The 18,265-nt window shown below is 35.2% G+C and overlaps 1 protein-coding gene across 1 annotated transcript; it reads right to left on the bottom strand.

The window, feature by feature from the left end:
- Positions 1 to 13,374: 13,374 nt before the first annotated feature.
- LOC127241264 (E3 ubiquitin-protein ligase WAV3-like) lies at positions 13,375 to 14,955 on the bottom strand. Its single transcript, XM_051260192.1, has one exon. It carries the CDS (start codon positions 14,953 to 14,955, stop codon positions 13,375 to 13,377), a length of 1,581 nt encoding a protein of 526 aa, XP_051116149.1.
- Positions 14,956 to 18,265: the final 3,310 nt, after the last annotated feature.

Genomic DNA, 18,265 nt, shown 5'->3' with positions numbered 1-18,265 from the left:
CGGTCCAAAAGATAAGGATGATTTGGAACGAGTTGAGTCAGGCAAGAAAACGATTATGCTACTACACATGAACAATCTCTGTTGGTAGTTCGGTGTATTTGGCAGTTGCAAGTGCTCGACCTGGGAGGCAGAGTTTTTTGGGAACAAACCAATGGGGGTTATCCCACGATTCCTGTAACCGAATAACCGACGGAGGATGCGCTTTCAGACCTCAGGATAAATATCTGGAGTCGGGGTCTGAAAGAGACCCCCTTTTTTTTTCCATCTTTTAATTTCCTTTGTAATTTTAGTTCATATCTGTAAGTATTTCTTTTCGGTTGTAATTCTCAAGTTTAGGGATTTGTTATCTCAAGCCTACCCATCAAGTTCGGATTTTATAATTTGAATTTTACTTTGTTTTTGTTGACATATAATCCTAATTCAACAAATTGGCAACCACAGTGGGAGTCATGACAAGATCGCTGATCCTACTTCTCATGAAAATTACATACGTCTCCGATCTGGCCAAATCATCGGAAGGATTCACATGGAAAATTCACAACCACAAACTTCCAAGACATCTGTTGGTGTCTCTATGTCAGTCACACCTTCTGTCTCGACTACATAAGGAATGACTAAAGTACCAGCTGAATGACTAGCATATGTTCAGCAGTTGAACAATAACAGACATAAACCATGCAAGCAATGTTGCACGACCAAAAAAATCTGATGCAAAATATATTGGATTAAGCTTTTTAAGGGTCACTCTACACCCTTTCTCAACGCCATCGGGGATATCACCCTCCCGACTTCAGGCAAACTTTCCTAACCCATCCTATGTGGATAGCACCATTCCGAGTGTTACTGCGACAAATAGGGTGGACAGAGGAAAATCTTTACTCACATATCCCAACAACGTGCCATTAAGGACAAGACTTGAATTCATTCCTCTGGTCTATCCACACGAGGAACCGCTAGGAGGGCAGACTCATGATCCTAATCCTATCCCCAATCATCCACCACCGAGGATTGATCCGGAAGAGGTGGCACAAGTTCTAAGGGTGCACTTCGGAATTAACCCTCAGATTGCCATTCGGACGGCCTATCAAAGGCCCTTCGCAAAAAGGATCATCAATGAACACCCACTCCCAAGGAATTACCGACTTTCCGACTTTCATACATTCTCTAGAGAAGACGATACTTCGACCACCGAGCATGTCGAAAGGTTCACAACACAGTTGGGGGAAGTTGGAAACAACCCCCACGTAAAACTTCAACTTTTCCGATTGACATTAACAAAAATAATATTTTAATGGTTTGTCAATCTCCCACTTGGGCAAACACATACTTGGAAAAGTCTGGAGGCTGCATTCCACACAGATTTCTTTAATCCGGTCCCAAAGGTATCCCTTACCGACCTTTCAGAAACAAGACAGATGCCCGAAGATAACGCCCCTTAATTCATAAAGTGAGTTTGGCTTTTAAAGGGATGTTGTCCGACTGCCATTGATGAGGGGGAGATGACCAACTTGGTGGTCTCAAACATGCATGCACGATTAAGAGAATCCCCTACAACCTAAGACATTGAAAATCTAGCGCAATTAGCCTCCAAGGCAAGTCGGTTGGAATATCTTTTAAGAGAAAATGATAAACACTTCAAAAGGGGGAAGATACTATAATTTATTTTATATTTATTGCTCCCATTGAAATTATCAAAATATTTATTTGATATAGTAATATTATTTTATATATTTCAAAATCGGGTATTACAGATATACATAAATTATATTCTACGTATTTTATAGTTAAATTTATTTATGTTTTTTTAATCATATAGAATAATTAAAATTATAAAATAAAGTTTTTATATAAACCAATTAAGTTAATTTCAATCTAATCATCGAACAAATCTGGTAAAGGCCTAGTCTTAATTATAAAACAAGTTTATCAATGTTCTATTTAATTAGTACTACAAATCATATTTATCTTATTATAGACATTAAAAATTAAATGTCTAAATTAAATTAAATATCATGTATTTTGAAAAAAAAAATAATTTCAATAAAATAAATATATGGTATTTAATTATGCACATATGTTAATTTTTGTACAATAAATATCAACCATTAATGCAAAAATCTTCTTAAAATGGAAGATATCGTACAAATATTACATGCATAAATAGAGCTATAATAAATTTGACAGTAAAATAAATTAATCTTGTCAACAGAGGAAGTATATAAATTAATATCTTCTGAAAAAGACAATGATATAAAGATCTTGGCGAGAAAAGAAGGTGAACAATCAAATCCGTCAAGAATGGAAAACTGCATTTGAGGGAAAATGAAAAATGATAAGATCTTCATGTTTGGCCAATCAGGACTCGCCATGTGGCATCATTAAAAAAGGAAGCCGATGTCACCTTTCCCCTATAAATAGAAGCCATGACCAGTTCATTTGACACACCGAAGTTACATCGAGGATTCAAACAAAGGGGTAAGTCTCTAGACTCTCTCTGCATTGTTCTTCATGTTCTTCGTGTCCTTCGAAGCGTTCTTCATTGAAAAGTCACCGATTTGGACAAATGATTCAATATTGGTTGACGAATCGATGAAGTTAACATTCTTCGTCGTATGCCTAAGCCGGAGGAAGGATTAAAGCTCTCAAAGCTGTTGAGGAATTCGTCAAAGTCAAGGGAAGGTCTCCAAAGTTCCTCTCAACGCTTCAAGATGTTCATCGCGTTCTTCAACAAAGCATCAACTAGGTCCTATTTGATCTAAAAATCAAAGGAACACGCCACCGAAAGTGTTATGGAGCACCAAATCCACCTCTTCAAGGATCAAAGTCGCGGATCATCCAAAGAAGACATCAAATCCAAATCTGAGGATCAAATCACCCGCATGGAGACCAAAACCCTTCAAAAGCGGCAAAGACAAAGCAAAGATCAATGTCGCGGATCGTCCAAAGAAGACATCAAATCCAAAGCTGAGGATGAAATCGCCCGCACGGAGACCAAAGCCCTTTAAAATCCGGTAAAGACAAACCAAAGATCAAAGCCTTGGATCATCCAAATAAGACATTAAATCCAAAGTTGAGGATCAAATCGTCCGCACGGAGACCAAAGCCATCTGAAAGGCGGCAAAGTCAAGTCAAAGCTCAAATCCGCCAACAAGCTGGATTAAATATCAAAGTCGCAGATCGTCTAAAGAAGACATCAAATCCAAAGCCGATAATCAAATCGCCCACATAGAGACCAAAGTTCTCTAAAAAGCGGCAAAGCCAAAGCAAAGATCAAAACTTCGGATCGTCTAAAGAAGACATCAAATCCAAACCCGACGATCAAATCACCCACAAGGAGACCAAAGCCCTCCAAAAAGCGGCAAAGCCAAAGCAAAGATCAGAGTCTCGGATCGTCTAAAGAAGACATCAAATCCAAAGCCGATGATCAAATCACCCACACGGAGACCAAAGCCCTCCAAAAAGCGGCAAAGCCAAAGCAAAGATCAAAGCCTCAGATTGTCTAAAGAAGACATCAAATCCAAAGTCGATGATCAAATCGCCACACGGAGACCAAAACTCTCCAAAAGGCGGCAAAGCCAAATAAAAGATCAAAGCCTCGGATCGTCCAAAGAGGACATCAAATCCAAAGCCGAGGATTAAATCGGCTGCACGGAGACCAAATCCCTCCAAAGTCCGGAAAAGTCAAACCGAAGACCAAATATCTTCGGATCAAAGAAACCATCGAAAATCAAGTTGAAAAACAAATCGACCCGGAAAGAGAATCAAAGGACCCATTTAGATAATAAGACCATTTTTAAATCCAAATCAAATATAATTTATACAAATTTTCTATTTATTAAGAATAGCACAATTTTTTATCCACACTTATAATTGATTCTAGATAAATAAATTTTAGCTCAGATAATGTTTATTTATTAAGCTATATGTAATTTTAATTTTATTTATCATATTATTTTTATGATATAAGAATAATTACATATTTTAAAACAAACTATGTCACATTATCTATTATATCAAAATAGATTTTTTCAAATTTTATTATATAATTATATTATCTTTATTTATGTATAATAGAAGAATATTTGTAAAATTATTATATTTTCATTCACCTACCATTTCTAACCAAACACAAAATACTACTTTTCATTCCTTTCTTTCCCCTCCATTTATATGAATCAAATATACTATTACAATTTTAATATTATCTCCCTTCTCATTGCCTCTTTTCCTTTCTAACAAAATTCCTCCATTTTCCTCCCCTCTTTTGTACTATACAGACCATTCATTTCTAAAAAGCCTTTGAATTAAAATCCTTCTTTCTTCTTCTTCCATTCTAATCTGTATCGTATTGTTATACTCTCTCTTGTTCCTACACGATTACCATTTTTCGAGCTTTTTTGGTTCTGATTTGTTTGTCTCAATTCAGTTGCTTCCAAACTTTATTGAGTTTTCTCATATTTGGTTGATTTGTTAGATTATTTGTTTTGGTTTCTTTAATTGGAGCGACGGGGGAGTCATGAGATCAAGGATTTGATCATAAGGAAGGAGACTGAGAGGAACCGGCTGGGGATCGGGAATAGATTAGTGGTGGTTATATTTCTTCATTCATCCGCATAGATAGATCAATGTTGGTTTTGGGGATGAGGTGCTTCATGGCAAAGCAAAGCGGAGACTCCCATAGTAGTATATAAATTAGGTTAAAGTGAATTTAATTGGTTGTTGGTGATAGATTTAGGAGAGATAACAATTTTCGTAAGCTATTTAGGTTCATACATCAAGGATAACATGCCGAGACGGATAAGAGACATGCACAATATTCTCGGACCCCAAGTAGTTCCCAAAATATTCCCTACAATAGGGAGATACTTTACCAAATGTTCACTTTGCCTTGAGGAACCCGACGAAGTTGTTTGGAATGATGCACCAGAAGAAAATTCTGTTCTTGAGGGATCTTCTAATCTAGTAGGTAACATGTTGTAATTTTGTTGGATCATGTTCATTTTTCTCTCTCTCTCTCTCTCTATATATATAGATATATCATATTTTAGGTATGCGTATAACTGCTTGAAATGTTGGATCATTTAGCACCTCGAAATGCGGTTATGTCATACACCATCATTATTACCATTACATGTATAGACACACCATGCTATAATACTAAGGCTTTACAAAACATCACCTAATTGTTTTTGCACAATAACATTTATATCAAAACATAGAAATACGTCACCATCACGCACAATATTTCTCGAACCCATGAAAAGAGTGACACATTTATATTACAAAATAGTGCCAAAAAACATGCATATTGTAATACTGAAAAACTCTTTTCCAACTGCTATATCAATCATCGACACGAGGGTCCAACCACAAAGTGTGCAAGAGGAAAATATAATATCATTAGCAACACTAGCTGAGTATGAAAATAAAGACGTAAACATAAAATGCAACAAACTATAACCCAAAAGTCATGACAATACTCTCAACCATATATCTTATCTTAACACATAGAAAATCACGGTTATAACATTATCATTTCAAAATTAATAGCCCAATCTCAGCTCTAACACACATAATCAATGCCAATTGATAGTCCAATCTTGGCTTAATGATAATTAAAGCCAAATTGATGCCCAATCTCGGTTAAACGATAATCGACGCCAAATTGATAAATCAATGTCGGCTAAATGATAATCAATGCCAAATTGATAGCCCAATCTTAGCTAACTGATAATTAATGCCAAATCGATAGCCAAATCTTGGTTAAACGACAATCAATGCTACATCGATAGCACAATCTTGGATAAACGATAATCAATGCCATATCGCTAGTTCAATCTCGGCTAAATAATTATCAATGCTAAATCGGTAGTTCAATCTTGGCTAAATGATAATCAATGCCACATCAATAATCACACAAAGCGTATGAGCACACATATCACGTATCTCACTTGATCAAACATATAGTCACGTAATTTTCATAAATCACATTCAAGTTGCAAAATTCATCACATTTAACACATTTATCACATCACAAGATTCAAATCACATATCAGCCTAAATCACATGCAATCACAATTTAGTTTAAGTACATGATTAAACACATAATTAAACACCTATTCATTTCAGGCATAGTTTGATGGCCATTTGGCTTATTAAGGACATGCCTCCTGTTCAATAAGTGTGTTATCAAGTCTACCTTGAATAACACTTTGTTTCCTTCGGCATCAGATAATACTCCAATTTGGTGCACGCATGGTAGATAGACAAACACAACTTTTCGATGGGTGCATATCGAGATTCTCCCTCGTTTAAAGTCTTGCTCAAGTAATAAACTGCCCTATCTTGCTTCCCAACATCATCCTGGGCCAACAAATCACCAATAGTATCCTCCGTAGCGGCAATATATAATTTCAGCTCTTTATTTGGGATAAGCGCCATGAGCACCGGTGGGAATGTGAGCCTCTTTGATCTGATCCAAGGACTTCTGTTGTAGCTCACCCCATTCAAACTTTTCTTTGAACCCCTCAATAGCACCGGAAATGCCTTTATTTTCCTGGTGGCATTAGCAATGAACCTTCATAGGACATCGATTTCTTCCCACGAGGCTTTCCATACTAAGGAACTGATATTTAAGTACTTCTCACTTCCTTTATTCTAGCAATTTGATATATTATATTATATTCCACCTAAACTCAAATAACTTGTCTTTTAGTTAATTAATGATTGAACGAAGGCCTTTAGCCCAATTCATATAGTCCAATGGCTTATTTAATTAGCCCAATAGCTAATTATTTTCATGCCCAATTGAATTACTCACCAATTAATCAATTTCTTAAGAATATGATAGCTTAATTGTTAGAAAGATCCTATGGTGTACATTTTTTCTTACATTGCGCTGAATCTAACAGAGTTTCCATTCGAATGGATGTGAATTTTCATGCTGCAATGCTACATTTTGTAGCAGAGAACAGGAGATCATGTTGAGCATCTTTTCATTGCTGACGACCAACATCTGCCCTTCAGTCAAGCATCTTTAATTCTAGATTCTCACTTAACCAGCGTTGGTGTCACGTACCGTGTTTCTGAGCCCCTTTTCTATATTTGACACTTATTCAACAAATGGATCGTCCGTGCGTTGCCGAGGCCATTGCAACAATGCTATCGTGGTTGAAAAGGCGTGAAATGGAACAAGGTCATGAGATACTAGTAATTGACATCTTCGACCTCGACTTGGACAGATTTATGTGAATTGAAATGTGTTGGCAAATTATTATCCATGGAATGCCATAATCCGAATAGGGCTTAGTTTTCCATTGAACATCTCAAACTTTTTTTGTTCTATAAAGTTTGAAAGTTTGCTTAAAATATATGTATTCATAAGAAATAAAGCGTAACAGTAAACATATTGCATGGTTTGTTAACTTCTAATTTAAATTTGAGGTTTCAGTTTTGAGATTTGAGCTATTGGAAATTGACAACTTTTGTTTGTAATTTTTTTGTATTGCGAATAGAGTACTTTTGGGGGGTAGTTAAAGAAATTCAATATATAATTTATGTGTGAATAGCTTTGATCATGAGCTGTATTGTTGACTTTAATAAGTTGGAATTGCAGCAAAAATAAATTCAATACACATATAAAAGTTCAAAGTTAAGTTAGTTGTGAACAAAGAATCAAAATGCAACATAGATAAACCAAGATAATTGCTAGCCTGTCGCAAAGCTGCAAAATAAAGTATCAGTTTCTACACTACAAAAAATTCTTGCAAAATGCAGTAGTTCGGTGAGTAGGGTCATCTCCGCAGGGAACAATAATAATATTGAATATTTGGTTATCTATAATTATACTCTATATATATATAATGGGGGGTGTGTTGAATTTATCACATTAAATTAGGAGAAAATAAATTCTACTCAATAAACGCAAGCTAACTAGAATGCAAAATTAGCGGTTTACCAAATATGATTAAACTCTAGCATAGGTATGAATTTTTTTATTCGGGATATGAAATTTGATCATCGACTAAAAGTCAAATTCATCGACTAGTTGGATAAATTGGTTATAGTTGATCTACACGCGTTCACAACCAACCTTTCCTTACTTTTTCGATAGCTAAGGTACGACCATTAGCTATTTCTCTAATCGGGAATCCTAGGTACCACCGTAGTTTTCTAACTCGACAGCAGTAAAAACTAGAAAGACCCAATTCAATTTAACAAGCTCCTACGAGGATTTGTTTAAAATTGGTTTTAATTCTTCCCTAGAGTGTTCTTCTCTAGGTTGCAACGCCAATTGGAAAATTACACAATTACGTATGCCAATCCCCAATATAGCTATGAAATCCTAAATTGATACGTGCGCAATAATCAAGTCAAGATTTCTAAACTCATCAATTAGAAGAATTAAAAATACTCAACATCGATGAACACCAATTTTAATCGAAACCAAGTCTCACAATTTCATTCCCGAACATCAATTCATACCTACACTAGAAATGAAACTACTCGCAATCCATAGCAATTAAAAACATAAAATAAATCAAAGAGTTCATCATGCCTTCAAGTTTAAAAATGGACAACAAACTAATTCGAAAAATGAAGAAAAAGGTGCCCGGAAGTTCTTCTGCGTTGCTCTTCAAAGTTCCCGTACGTAGTGTTCTTCCTTCGCTTCTCTTCTCTTTCAGAAATGGGTTGTAGGTGAGATCGTGGTAGAGAACGTGGTAGTCCCCTTCTCTTCTCCTCTTCAATCGAAAAAATTCGTGTCTTTTCAAGTCCATCCCAAGATCCCCTTTGCACTTTAAACCAAACAATTCTGAAATTGCTAATTAATCCCGCAAGATGTTTTTGCAATTTTTATTTTTTTTCTGCTTCGTGATCACGTCTAAGGACTTTCTGTGTTCTGCTTTTCTCTCCAATATGCCCAAAACTTGCCAACTCCTCAACGTCTAGTAGAAAATTCAAAACACACCATTAGGAGCATATATACAAAATTCGCATCCAAAAACCGTCTAAAATATAGCAAAATATTTATCTAATATCGCATATATCAATAATTGCACAGTTCTATCAATATAATGGACTTGCAAGAGTAAGAATGACAATTGTCCAGTAAAGGATGGCCTGGTGGCGCAGGGGTTGGATTTATGACCAATAATTATTTAAATCAAACTAAATCTATGTATTTTAATAATTTAAATCAAACTAAATCTGAGGTGGGTTACGGGTTTGCTCAACAACCCAATCAAATTAATACTATATATTTTATAATTATTTATATTACCTAATTTCTAATTTTATATCGACATCTTTTTTATTATTTATTATTTTAAAATTTTCACTATTTTTAATGTATTTATCTTCAAATTTATAATTTTTTCATCACATGTTACACTAATGTCATAACAATGCAAATTATATTATCGGATTGTGAATGAGATTTTAAATTTTTTAAATTTGGTTTTTTTATTATATTATATTAAATGCCCATAAAATTTTATATATTTTATAAAACAAAACAGGTTTTTCCGAATTGGCCTCGACCGGGCGTATTTAAGGCAGAGATGGGTTATGGGGCCTGCAAAATTAATTCTGAACCCACCCGATTGCCATCCCTATGCAAGAAAGTATGTAGCACGATCACTGCATGTGAAAGTGGTCATGCCACATCGCATCCTACAAGTAGTTATGGAATTTATTCTCCTCACGAGCATTGGGTATTGTTGGAACGTGGTGAGCAATGACCTCTACAAGCAACAAGCTACTTGATAACTCTAAATATTAGCATATTTACTATTTGATAAATCTGTGTATTTCTTGATTTTTTTTTATGTGAAAATCATCACAATATATGATTTAAGATATATTTTATTGATTTGTTTTGCTTGTTATGATCCAATACTCTTTTGTTGATATTATTAATGTTTTGGTTATACTTAAGCGATGGTTTGGCCGAATTTGGACTTAGAATGGAAAGACCAACGAGGGCGCTTACTGAGACAAGTGACAAAGCATTCTGCTTGTGCCTGAGCCAGTGGCCAGACATCCACCGCTGATCAGCAAGGCTGAAGTTGCCCAGATTTAACCAAGTGTTAGTCTCTCAATCGTACAATCATTTCATTCCTTGCCAACGAGGACAACACCGCTTGAGTTGTGCCGATGCTCTCCAGCCAAGTCAGGTAAGTCCAGGAAAGCAAGGAAGATCTGTCTCCAACCATCTAGATTAGCAAAAAGAGCAAGCTGGGAGTTAAAGCAGTTCCAACTGATCAACTGTCTAACTGCCCAGCCGTTGCAATAGCATTTCAACCGCTCTCAAATGCTGCTCTGTTCAACTGTTGTCAACTACCATTCCAAAAACTCTATAAATAAGGCGAAATTTCTTTTGTAAAATAACTACTTTCAACTGTTTACTTTGCAACCAATTTGTCCGATTTCCAAAAGCTCCAATTCTGTGAGGAAGCACTCTTAGTTAGTGGAGGTTAGGGGAGTGATGAAAATTCTCTCCTCCCCTGACCGCCTAGTTAATTGTGCTTTTAAGGCAGATTTACAACTTTTGTTATTCCTTTCTTTAATTCTTTTGTAATATAGAAATTTCTGTTTTCAAGTAGATGTTAATGAAATATCACAAGGTTCTTCAAGCCTTTTCATTTCCACTGCCCGCTCATTTAGTATCGGAATGGGTTTTTGGGTTTATGTCTATCCTTCTCCACAACCCACCTTTTTTTTCTCTTAAAAATTCTTCCAACAAATTTGGTATCAGAGTGAGTTTATGTCTTATCCTTTTCCACAACACAAACATGTCCAATGAGGTTTTTCTATTCAACCATCAATTTTGATATTCAAAGAAGAGAAGTAATATCTATGGGGTTTGAAGATAAAATTTCCATTGAAGTTTCAAGAATTGTGAGAACTCGTAGAAAATAGATTTTTCGACCCAAATCTGGCTCTGGAAGATCGAGATTAGCAGCAGCTACTAGATAATCCCGTAAAAGATGCCAAAGTGTTATTACTCATCCAATCGGCATTGGAGGATGAGGTCTTCCTCCATATTGCAGCCACAATATCCTCTACGATAGCATAGGATATTCTATAGTAAGAATAATTGGGCGACAAGAAAGTAATCACTATCAAATTGCAGACCCTTTGTCCTGATTTCGGGACTTTGGCAATGAAAGAGGAGGAATTTGTGCAAGAATACCTATATGTGTTGTAAATTTATATCACAGATAGATGGGTTCATCGAAAAAAAACTCTAAAACAAAAATACAATTTAATTGGCAGAAGAAATCCATAAACTCAAATGATTATAATCCAATCAAAATAGAAATTAAATATATCAAAGACTAAAATCAATATGGGAATTAGAAGCAAAAACAAACAAACAGCCCAAAACATGCAATTGAATTGAACTGAAAACCGAACTTCATGTTCCGTGCTTTGATTTCCAGCTTCGAAGATAAAGTTCTTTGAAGAAATCAATGGACGTCGACTACTCACGAAATAATTTCCGTCTATTAGCAAGCAGCTCCTTCGGTGATGATGAGAACAACGGAAATGGAGTTGGGAGCTCTCTTTCTCCAGAAACAGCCGCCTTCTTGATCGCAGAATTTCACCGTAAGTAGCAACTTGATCGGTTGGCGGCTTCGCTCCGGCAATCAATTACGTTGTCCCGAACAGACCTCGCCAGCTTTCTCCTCCGCTGAAACAGTGATAAGCTCCGATCTTCTTCCCATCTTGTCGATTCTTCTCCCAACTTTCTGTTGGAAAATTATTATATGACGTGAATATGAAATAAGTATCAAAATAATAAAATTCAATATCATAATAATTTATCGAAATAAATTCGATAATCACAATAATTTATCATAATAAATTTGATAATCAACTTGATAAACAACTACGCCATGGTAGTCCCGTAAGGGATGACCTAGTGGTGTGGGTGGGACCTGTGACCATAAGGTCATGGGTTCAAACCCCGACGCCTCTTGGTCACCTGCCACACATGGTTTGCCTAGTGTGACTTGCTTGTCGGGCCTAGTTTGCAGGATATTAGGTTCGGCCGGGGGTTTCTCCAATGCACACTTCCTGGTAGCGGCCGCCTCCCGTAAGAGATGATCTGGTGAGATCATGGGTTCAAACCCCGACGACGCCTCAGTCACCTGCCCCACATGGTTCGCCTAGTGTGACTTGCCTTGTCGGACCTAGTATGTAGGGTATTAGGTTCGGCCCGAGATTTACCCCGTGCCCACTTTCGGGGATCACATGAAAAGTCTGAGGAAAGAGCCATTCAAGTACAAGGGGATTCTTTCTCCTAAGAAAATACATATTTTTAGGTAACTTATGGCATAGGAAGAGGTGGATTTCAAGAACGAAGAGATAGTGCAGGTAGAGGCAAGTAATTTGAACCACACCATTTTAGAAACAACATTCTGTGCACATATTGCAACATGATGAGGCACAAAAATATTGATTGTTGGAGTAAAATAGATGAACAAAACAAGTAAATATACGAAAGGAGCAAAGGATCCGGGCAATTTGTTTATATTTTCTAGATAGTGGCCGCTCAAACCACATGTCGGGTGCCAAATCTCTATTCAAAGAACTTGATGAAATGCAAACTGGTTCGACTTGGAGATGGAAATGAAATGCTCGATGGAAGGAAAATGAACAATTTCCATCATGTTAGAAATCTCCACAATGTGCAAAGTCCCAACCTTAGCCCATAATCTGCTAAGTGTCGGACAATTGATCTCAAGTGGGTATTATATTGTGTTTGACAATGCATCATCCGCCATTTGCGACAAACAGTCCAATCAAATTATTGCAACTGTCTCTCCAGATGACACAAAACAGATGTTTTTCCATTGGATGTGTCGAAATCAGTGGACAAAGTATTGGTCGCTAGAAAAGAATAATCTAATAAAAACCGTTTGCTATGTTAATGCACTAATTTTTTTTTTAAACTAATATTTATAAAAGAATGTTTATTTTTCAAATATCTTATACTATTATTTTTATTTTAAAAATTGGGGAAGTTGCTATAAAATCTATAATTCAATTTTCATCTTTAATTCAAGTCTCTATTATGTTTAAAAGATAAGTTCAGTCCCTATCTTCATATATGAAGGGATGCATGGACCTGGCGAATGTCACCAAATTCCATCCCAATACCCATTTTTGTAGTGAAAATTAAGCACAGAGATCTTGAAGACCAAAGACAAGAAACAAGGCACAAAATGAAACGATGCTCTTTCAATGCCTTCACTAGCTGAGACATCTCATATTGTGTCGAACAAAAAACCATCAACTGAAATGCTAAAGAAACGAATTCGAAAAAATGAATGAAAAAGACTCTTCGATTATCACGAAGAACTAACATTACCTACGAATGCCTTGCGCGTATCTCGACTTCCTCACCATTTCAATTGTATTGGGTGTCTGGAATGGATGATCCTGGAGATCCACTGGGCTGCCAGTAATCGTGGTCCTCTGTGTGTCGTAAGAACTCAGAATCGATAGAGCATATGCGTGCCCGCCTCTTTTAAATCCCAGCTCACCTCTCTCCATTCTTCGTACTACTTCACGCATTCCATCCAGAATCCAACGACACAGACTATGGCTGTGGTCCACAGAACCCCTCTCGGTTATTTCTGATTCTATGTCTAATAGAAACTTTCGTGCAGATTTCACTCCGCTAGCTTCCGCCATATTTAAGGCCTTGCTAATGCTGTCTGCAACAAGGAGGCAAATACTCTGTCGCGTAACTTGGATGCTTTCGTAGTGAAACAAAGGCCCGGGCAAACGTTGTGGTCGACCTATGTCGACCGCATGAAAATATTGAACTTCTGTACCGCTATATGTCACTGCATCTTTGTATGCCCAGCGAAAGGTTAGGATCGATTCAGATTGAAGGACATCAATTTCATGTTTAGGGAGTGATACTTGGATTAGAAACTCTTTCGCCTCATCGGCCAAAATGTTCCCCACTTTGATATCGGCTGAAGTCCCTTCCATATCGCGAATGATACTGTAGAAGTCCCCGGAATTGAGTTCGAGAATCTCAACATCAACCGTTCCTTGTGTAAGCGTCAGACTAAACTCTAGTGTCACTACGCTGAGAAGGCCTCCGAGGCAGCAGGCGATTGCGTCTAGGAGAAGCTCGGAGGTTTCCAACGATGAGTAAGTACCTCCAGTGGCCGAACATAATGCGTGCAGCCCAACTGGATTGTGGTATGGACCAATACCGAAGGCGTACACCGGAAAGATGTCATATTTGAAGAAATTACGATTCATCTCTTTTGAGAACTGAGGATAGATCGAATATGGTAAGTTATCCAGGTACTCTATAGCCTTTTCTCCGTTACTCGATCCTTGATTCTGTATGATGCACTGATCTCTCCTATCAGACAAGAGCATAATGAATGCTACTGCGTTCTTATATCTCCTTTTCTCGAGAATCCGAGCTGCTATCTTTAGAACTTTTACAGCGTCAATTGGACCTTTTGTAAAGATAAGTTTACTAACAGTTTGTTTGGCGCTTTCCTTTCCTTGCTCGGTCATTAAACAGAGGGGTAAAACCTTCTTATCTTTAGGGTAAGACGACACTATGGAAAGCCGGTCCGAGGAACTCAAGTGATCTATAACATAACAAACAACCTTTCTGACGTGTTTCAATGATTTCTTGTCGATGTATCCATTAAAATCCAGTACTAGGACAAGATCAATAGCAGCACGCTTCAGGGGATGATAATCTGGATATTCTGACATTGATGGCGCATTTATCCTAAAAAGAACCGAAAACCTTTCTGGCGGTGCTGATGCAATGACATTCGGGTACTGGGGAATGGCCATGACATCAACTTTCGGTAAGCAAGACGACGGAATGGAAATAGCTGAGGGCAGCATTTCGTCGTCCACAATGTATGCAGGCTCCCTATCACGTCTTCTCTGCCACAACATTTAGCAACATGGAATCAGCATATATATATATAACGCTAAAATTAACCTGCATTCAAACGAAAACCATGTTCGATGCACTGAAATGTAAGAAAACTGCAGCATAATACAATCATTCCATCAAGCTACAATGATCTTAGGCAATCCAAAAATAAATTCTATTTTAACAAGAATTGTCGGGCCGTGTTGTGAGAATCCAATTAAGATTTTTGACAGACTTATGACCAGATTCTTGGGGTTAACTTCATCTGTTCTCGGATTCAATATGTCCAAAGATCAGCACATAAGTAAAACTATGCTCCCAGTAGCACTGAAATTCAAGAAATTGCAACAGACAATCTTTTGAACACGATAGCATATTCTCAAGAAACTGAAAACGAATTGCATTGAGACAAGATGATTCAGGCGGAATGTGCAAATCAAATCGGACAAAATATTCATGGCAAACTACAATTTCAGCAACTCCATCACATCAAGAAGCACTTAAAAATCAAACCCCCCAAAAACTAAGAAAAGGAACAGGTTGGAAGAAGGATACAATGTATTGAAAGTTATCAAGATCGAAAGAAACAGATATGGAGATAAGAGTGGGAAGTAAGGAATGTCAAGAGAACTTACCGCATGACGAGATGAAGAAGGTTTAGATGAAGAAAAAGAAGCCATAAATGGATCTCCACGATGTGTTTAGTAAGTCTGTCTGCCTTCTTGAAGAGTATTTTCAGTATGCTTGGAGGATTCTTTTGAATAACCACCCCAGTGATCATAACCAGACTTGCTATAACCAATCATCTCATCCCTTCTTTTGGAGTAATAAACTTTTTTAATCTTGATTATTTGAAATATTCACAAACTTGAGTTTTTTAGAATGTAAAGGTTGATAAGAAATCTGAAAACATAATTATTTAATGTGATAGATTATTATTTTTTAAAATACTATCAATAAATAATACACTTCACTTTTCACTGTATCCCATCTCATCACTCAAATAAAAAAAATAAATAATTATTTTTTCTCCAATCAAATTATCTCATATTATCATACTTAATATTTCCCACGTAAATTTCCGTATCAAACACAAATATTGCACGATATTTGAGACCGAGGGAGTACAAAAGTGATTTGAAAACAAATATAAACAAAACTCAAGTTTTGAAAATCACAATACTAGAAGTTTCCTTAATATATACTGAGAAAGACAATATATAATTGAACTAGTGATCCACCAGTGTTTGTAAGTGTAATTTATATGAAATTTTTAAGGTAGAAGAACAATAACAATAAATTTTAATTTAAAATTAAGTAAATAAAATAATTACTCACCTAGTTAAATTTATAGTAAAGAGTTCATTCCTCATACAATAAGAGAAAATATATATACGGTATAAAATAGAAATAATAAAATATTTATATATTTCGAAATATACATTTAGAATGTCCCTAGAAAAATTCGATAACATCCAAAATAACAGGAAATAAAAAATAAAAATTTAAATGATTTAGCAATTAACAATAATAAATATTAATTTTACCAATAAAAGAATTACTTGCAAAATAAATTAGACCTGCAAAATATAAATATTATTATATTAAATTATTTATAAAAAGGAAAAACAAAAAGAAAAGTATAAAAAATAAAATATTTATAGTTGACCCAACTTTTGTTATGGAGGAAGAGATGTCTCCGGCGGTAGCTTTGGAGGGTGGGATGTGAGCAATGAAAGTAAGGAAAAAACAGTATATATGCAAAAGTGAATATAGAAAAAATAAAACTGTTATATATGATTTCTTATAAAAAGCGAATAAAAATGAGTAAATATGTAAACCCACTCACTCACTAATTAAAACTGTAAACCTACTAAACCCACTTAGTCATTGTACAAAAACCGTACCATAATAATAATAATAATAAAAAAAATCTGTACAAAAATATTAATTATATATATATATATGCCTAAATAATTTTAAAATTCTGTAAATTTGGAAATTTTACACTGATGTTAAATATATAGAATACTAGTGTGTTAACCCCACAGTTTGTATAAATTATTGAAATAATATTAGATAAATAGTTTCTTATATTGGTAAAGGTGGTGATTTTTCGGTCGTGCCCATAAAGGTAAAGCTAGTACTATAAATATATAAGCACGATCTTTAAAAGTGTCAATAAACTGCTGTATTAATGATGCACAATTTTCCTTGTCATATATTTAAAGCAATTATTAGTATGGTAAAATAATTAACAATAAAGTAATATATATGTATATTTGTATATATATAACATACCCGATCTTGTAAATCTTTGAAATAAGATGGATGACATCGAAAGATGAACTCAAATTGTTTGTGTGACAAATTTAAATTTATATTTCCGGTACCATTTTTCACCGTCAAGTTAACATCATGTCTACATTGAAAATTGTATATAAAATATAAATATAATATAAATAAAATATTGCGATGTATTTATATATTTGATTATATATTACCTTAAATTTGCTTCCACTGTATCGTTGCAATGTATACATACCATCTTTGTGAAGTGAGTTTCACATAGATTTCTGCAATTGTTACAAGTGGCAGTCCAGAGAGTTTGAACATCAATATGCTGGATTCGTTCAATAATATGGAAAAATTTGACCTTTATATAAAAATAAGAAAATTAAAATTATGAGTTAGAATAAATTAATTGTAAAAATAAAGTAAATAAAACTTACTCATGGTTGATGTTTGAAATCACGTATGCAAATTCTTTTTGCATTTGAATTGAATTAATTTTGAAGTGAGTAATGAATTTGTACGCAAAAATGATACCAATATTTGTGATTTTTTTATCAGTGTTGTACCTAAAAAAAAAAAAAAATAATAATAATAATAACAACAACGCATACCAAAAAAGCAATGTATCTTTCTGTTCATGTTCGCAATTATTGTATTTTTTTGTGAATCACCCGATTTGAAGAAAAGGTAGTGCATAATAACAACAAGAACAATAACAACATTAATAATAATAATAATAATAATAATAATAATACCAAATGAATCTTTTACAATGACTCCACATGCTGCAATGATATTGTTATTTTGAAGATCTTGAAATAATATTTCTCCTTCCAGCATTGCTAATTAATCATGTAAAATTATCCGTACAACTGACATACTAATTATTATTATAAGTATAAAATATGTTAGGTTTATTTAACAGAAATATATATATTTATATAAGTAATACCTTGTATCTATAAGAAGAATTTCTCTCGTAAGTTGTCTGTAATGATTATGGAATGAAGGCGCCACATATGCAACAATGCCAAA

This window comes from Andrographis paniculata, unplaced genomic scaffold (genome assembly GCF_009805555.1).
Source record: "Andrographis paniculata isolate CXL003 unplaced genomic scaffold, ASM980555v1 Contig82END, whole genome shotgun sequence".
In the NCBI taxonomy this organism is placed as follows: Eukaryota; Viridiplantae; Streptophyta; class Magnoliopsida; order Lamiales; family Acanthaceae; genus Andrographis; species Andrographis paniculata.
This window is presented reverse-complemented; position numbering and strand designations above follow the sequence as displayed.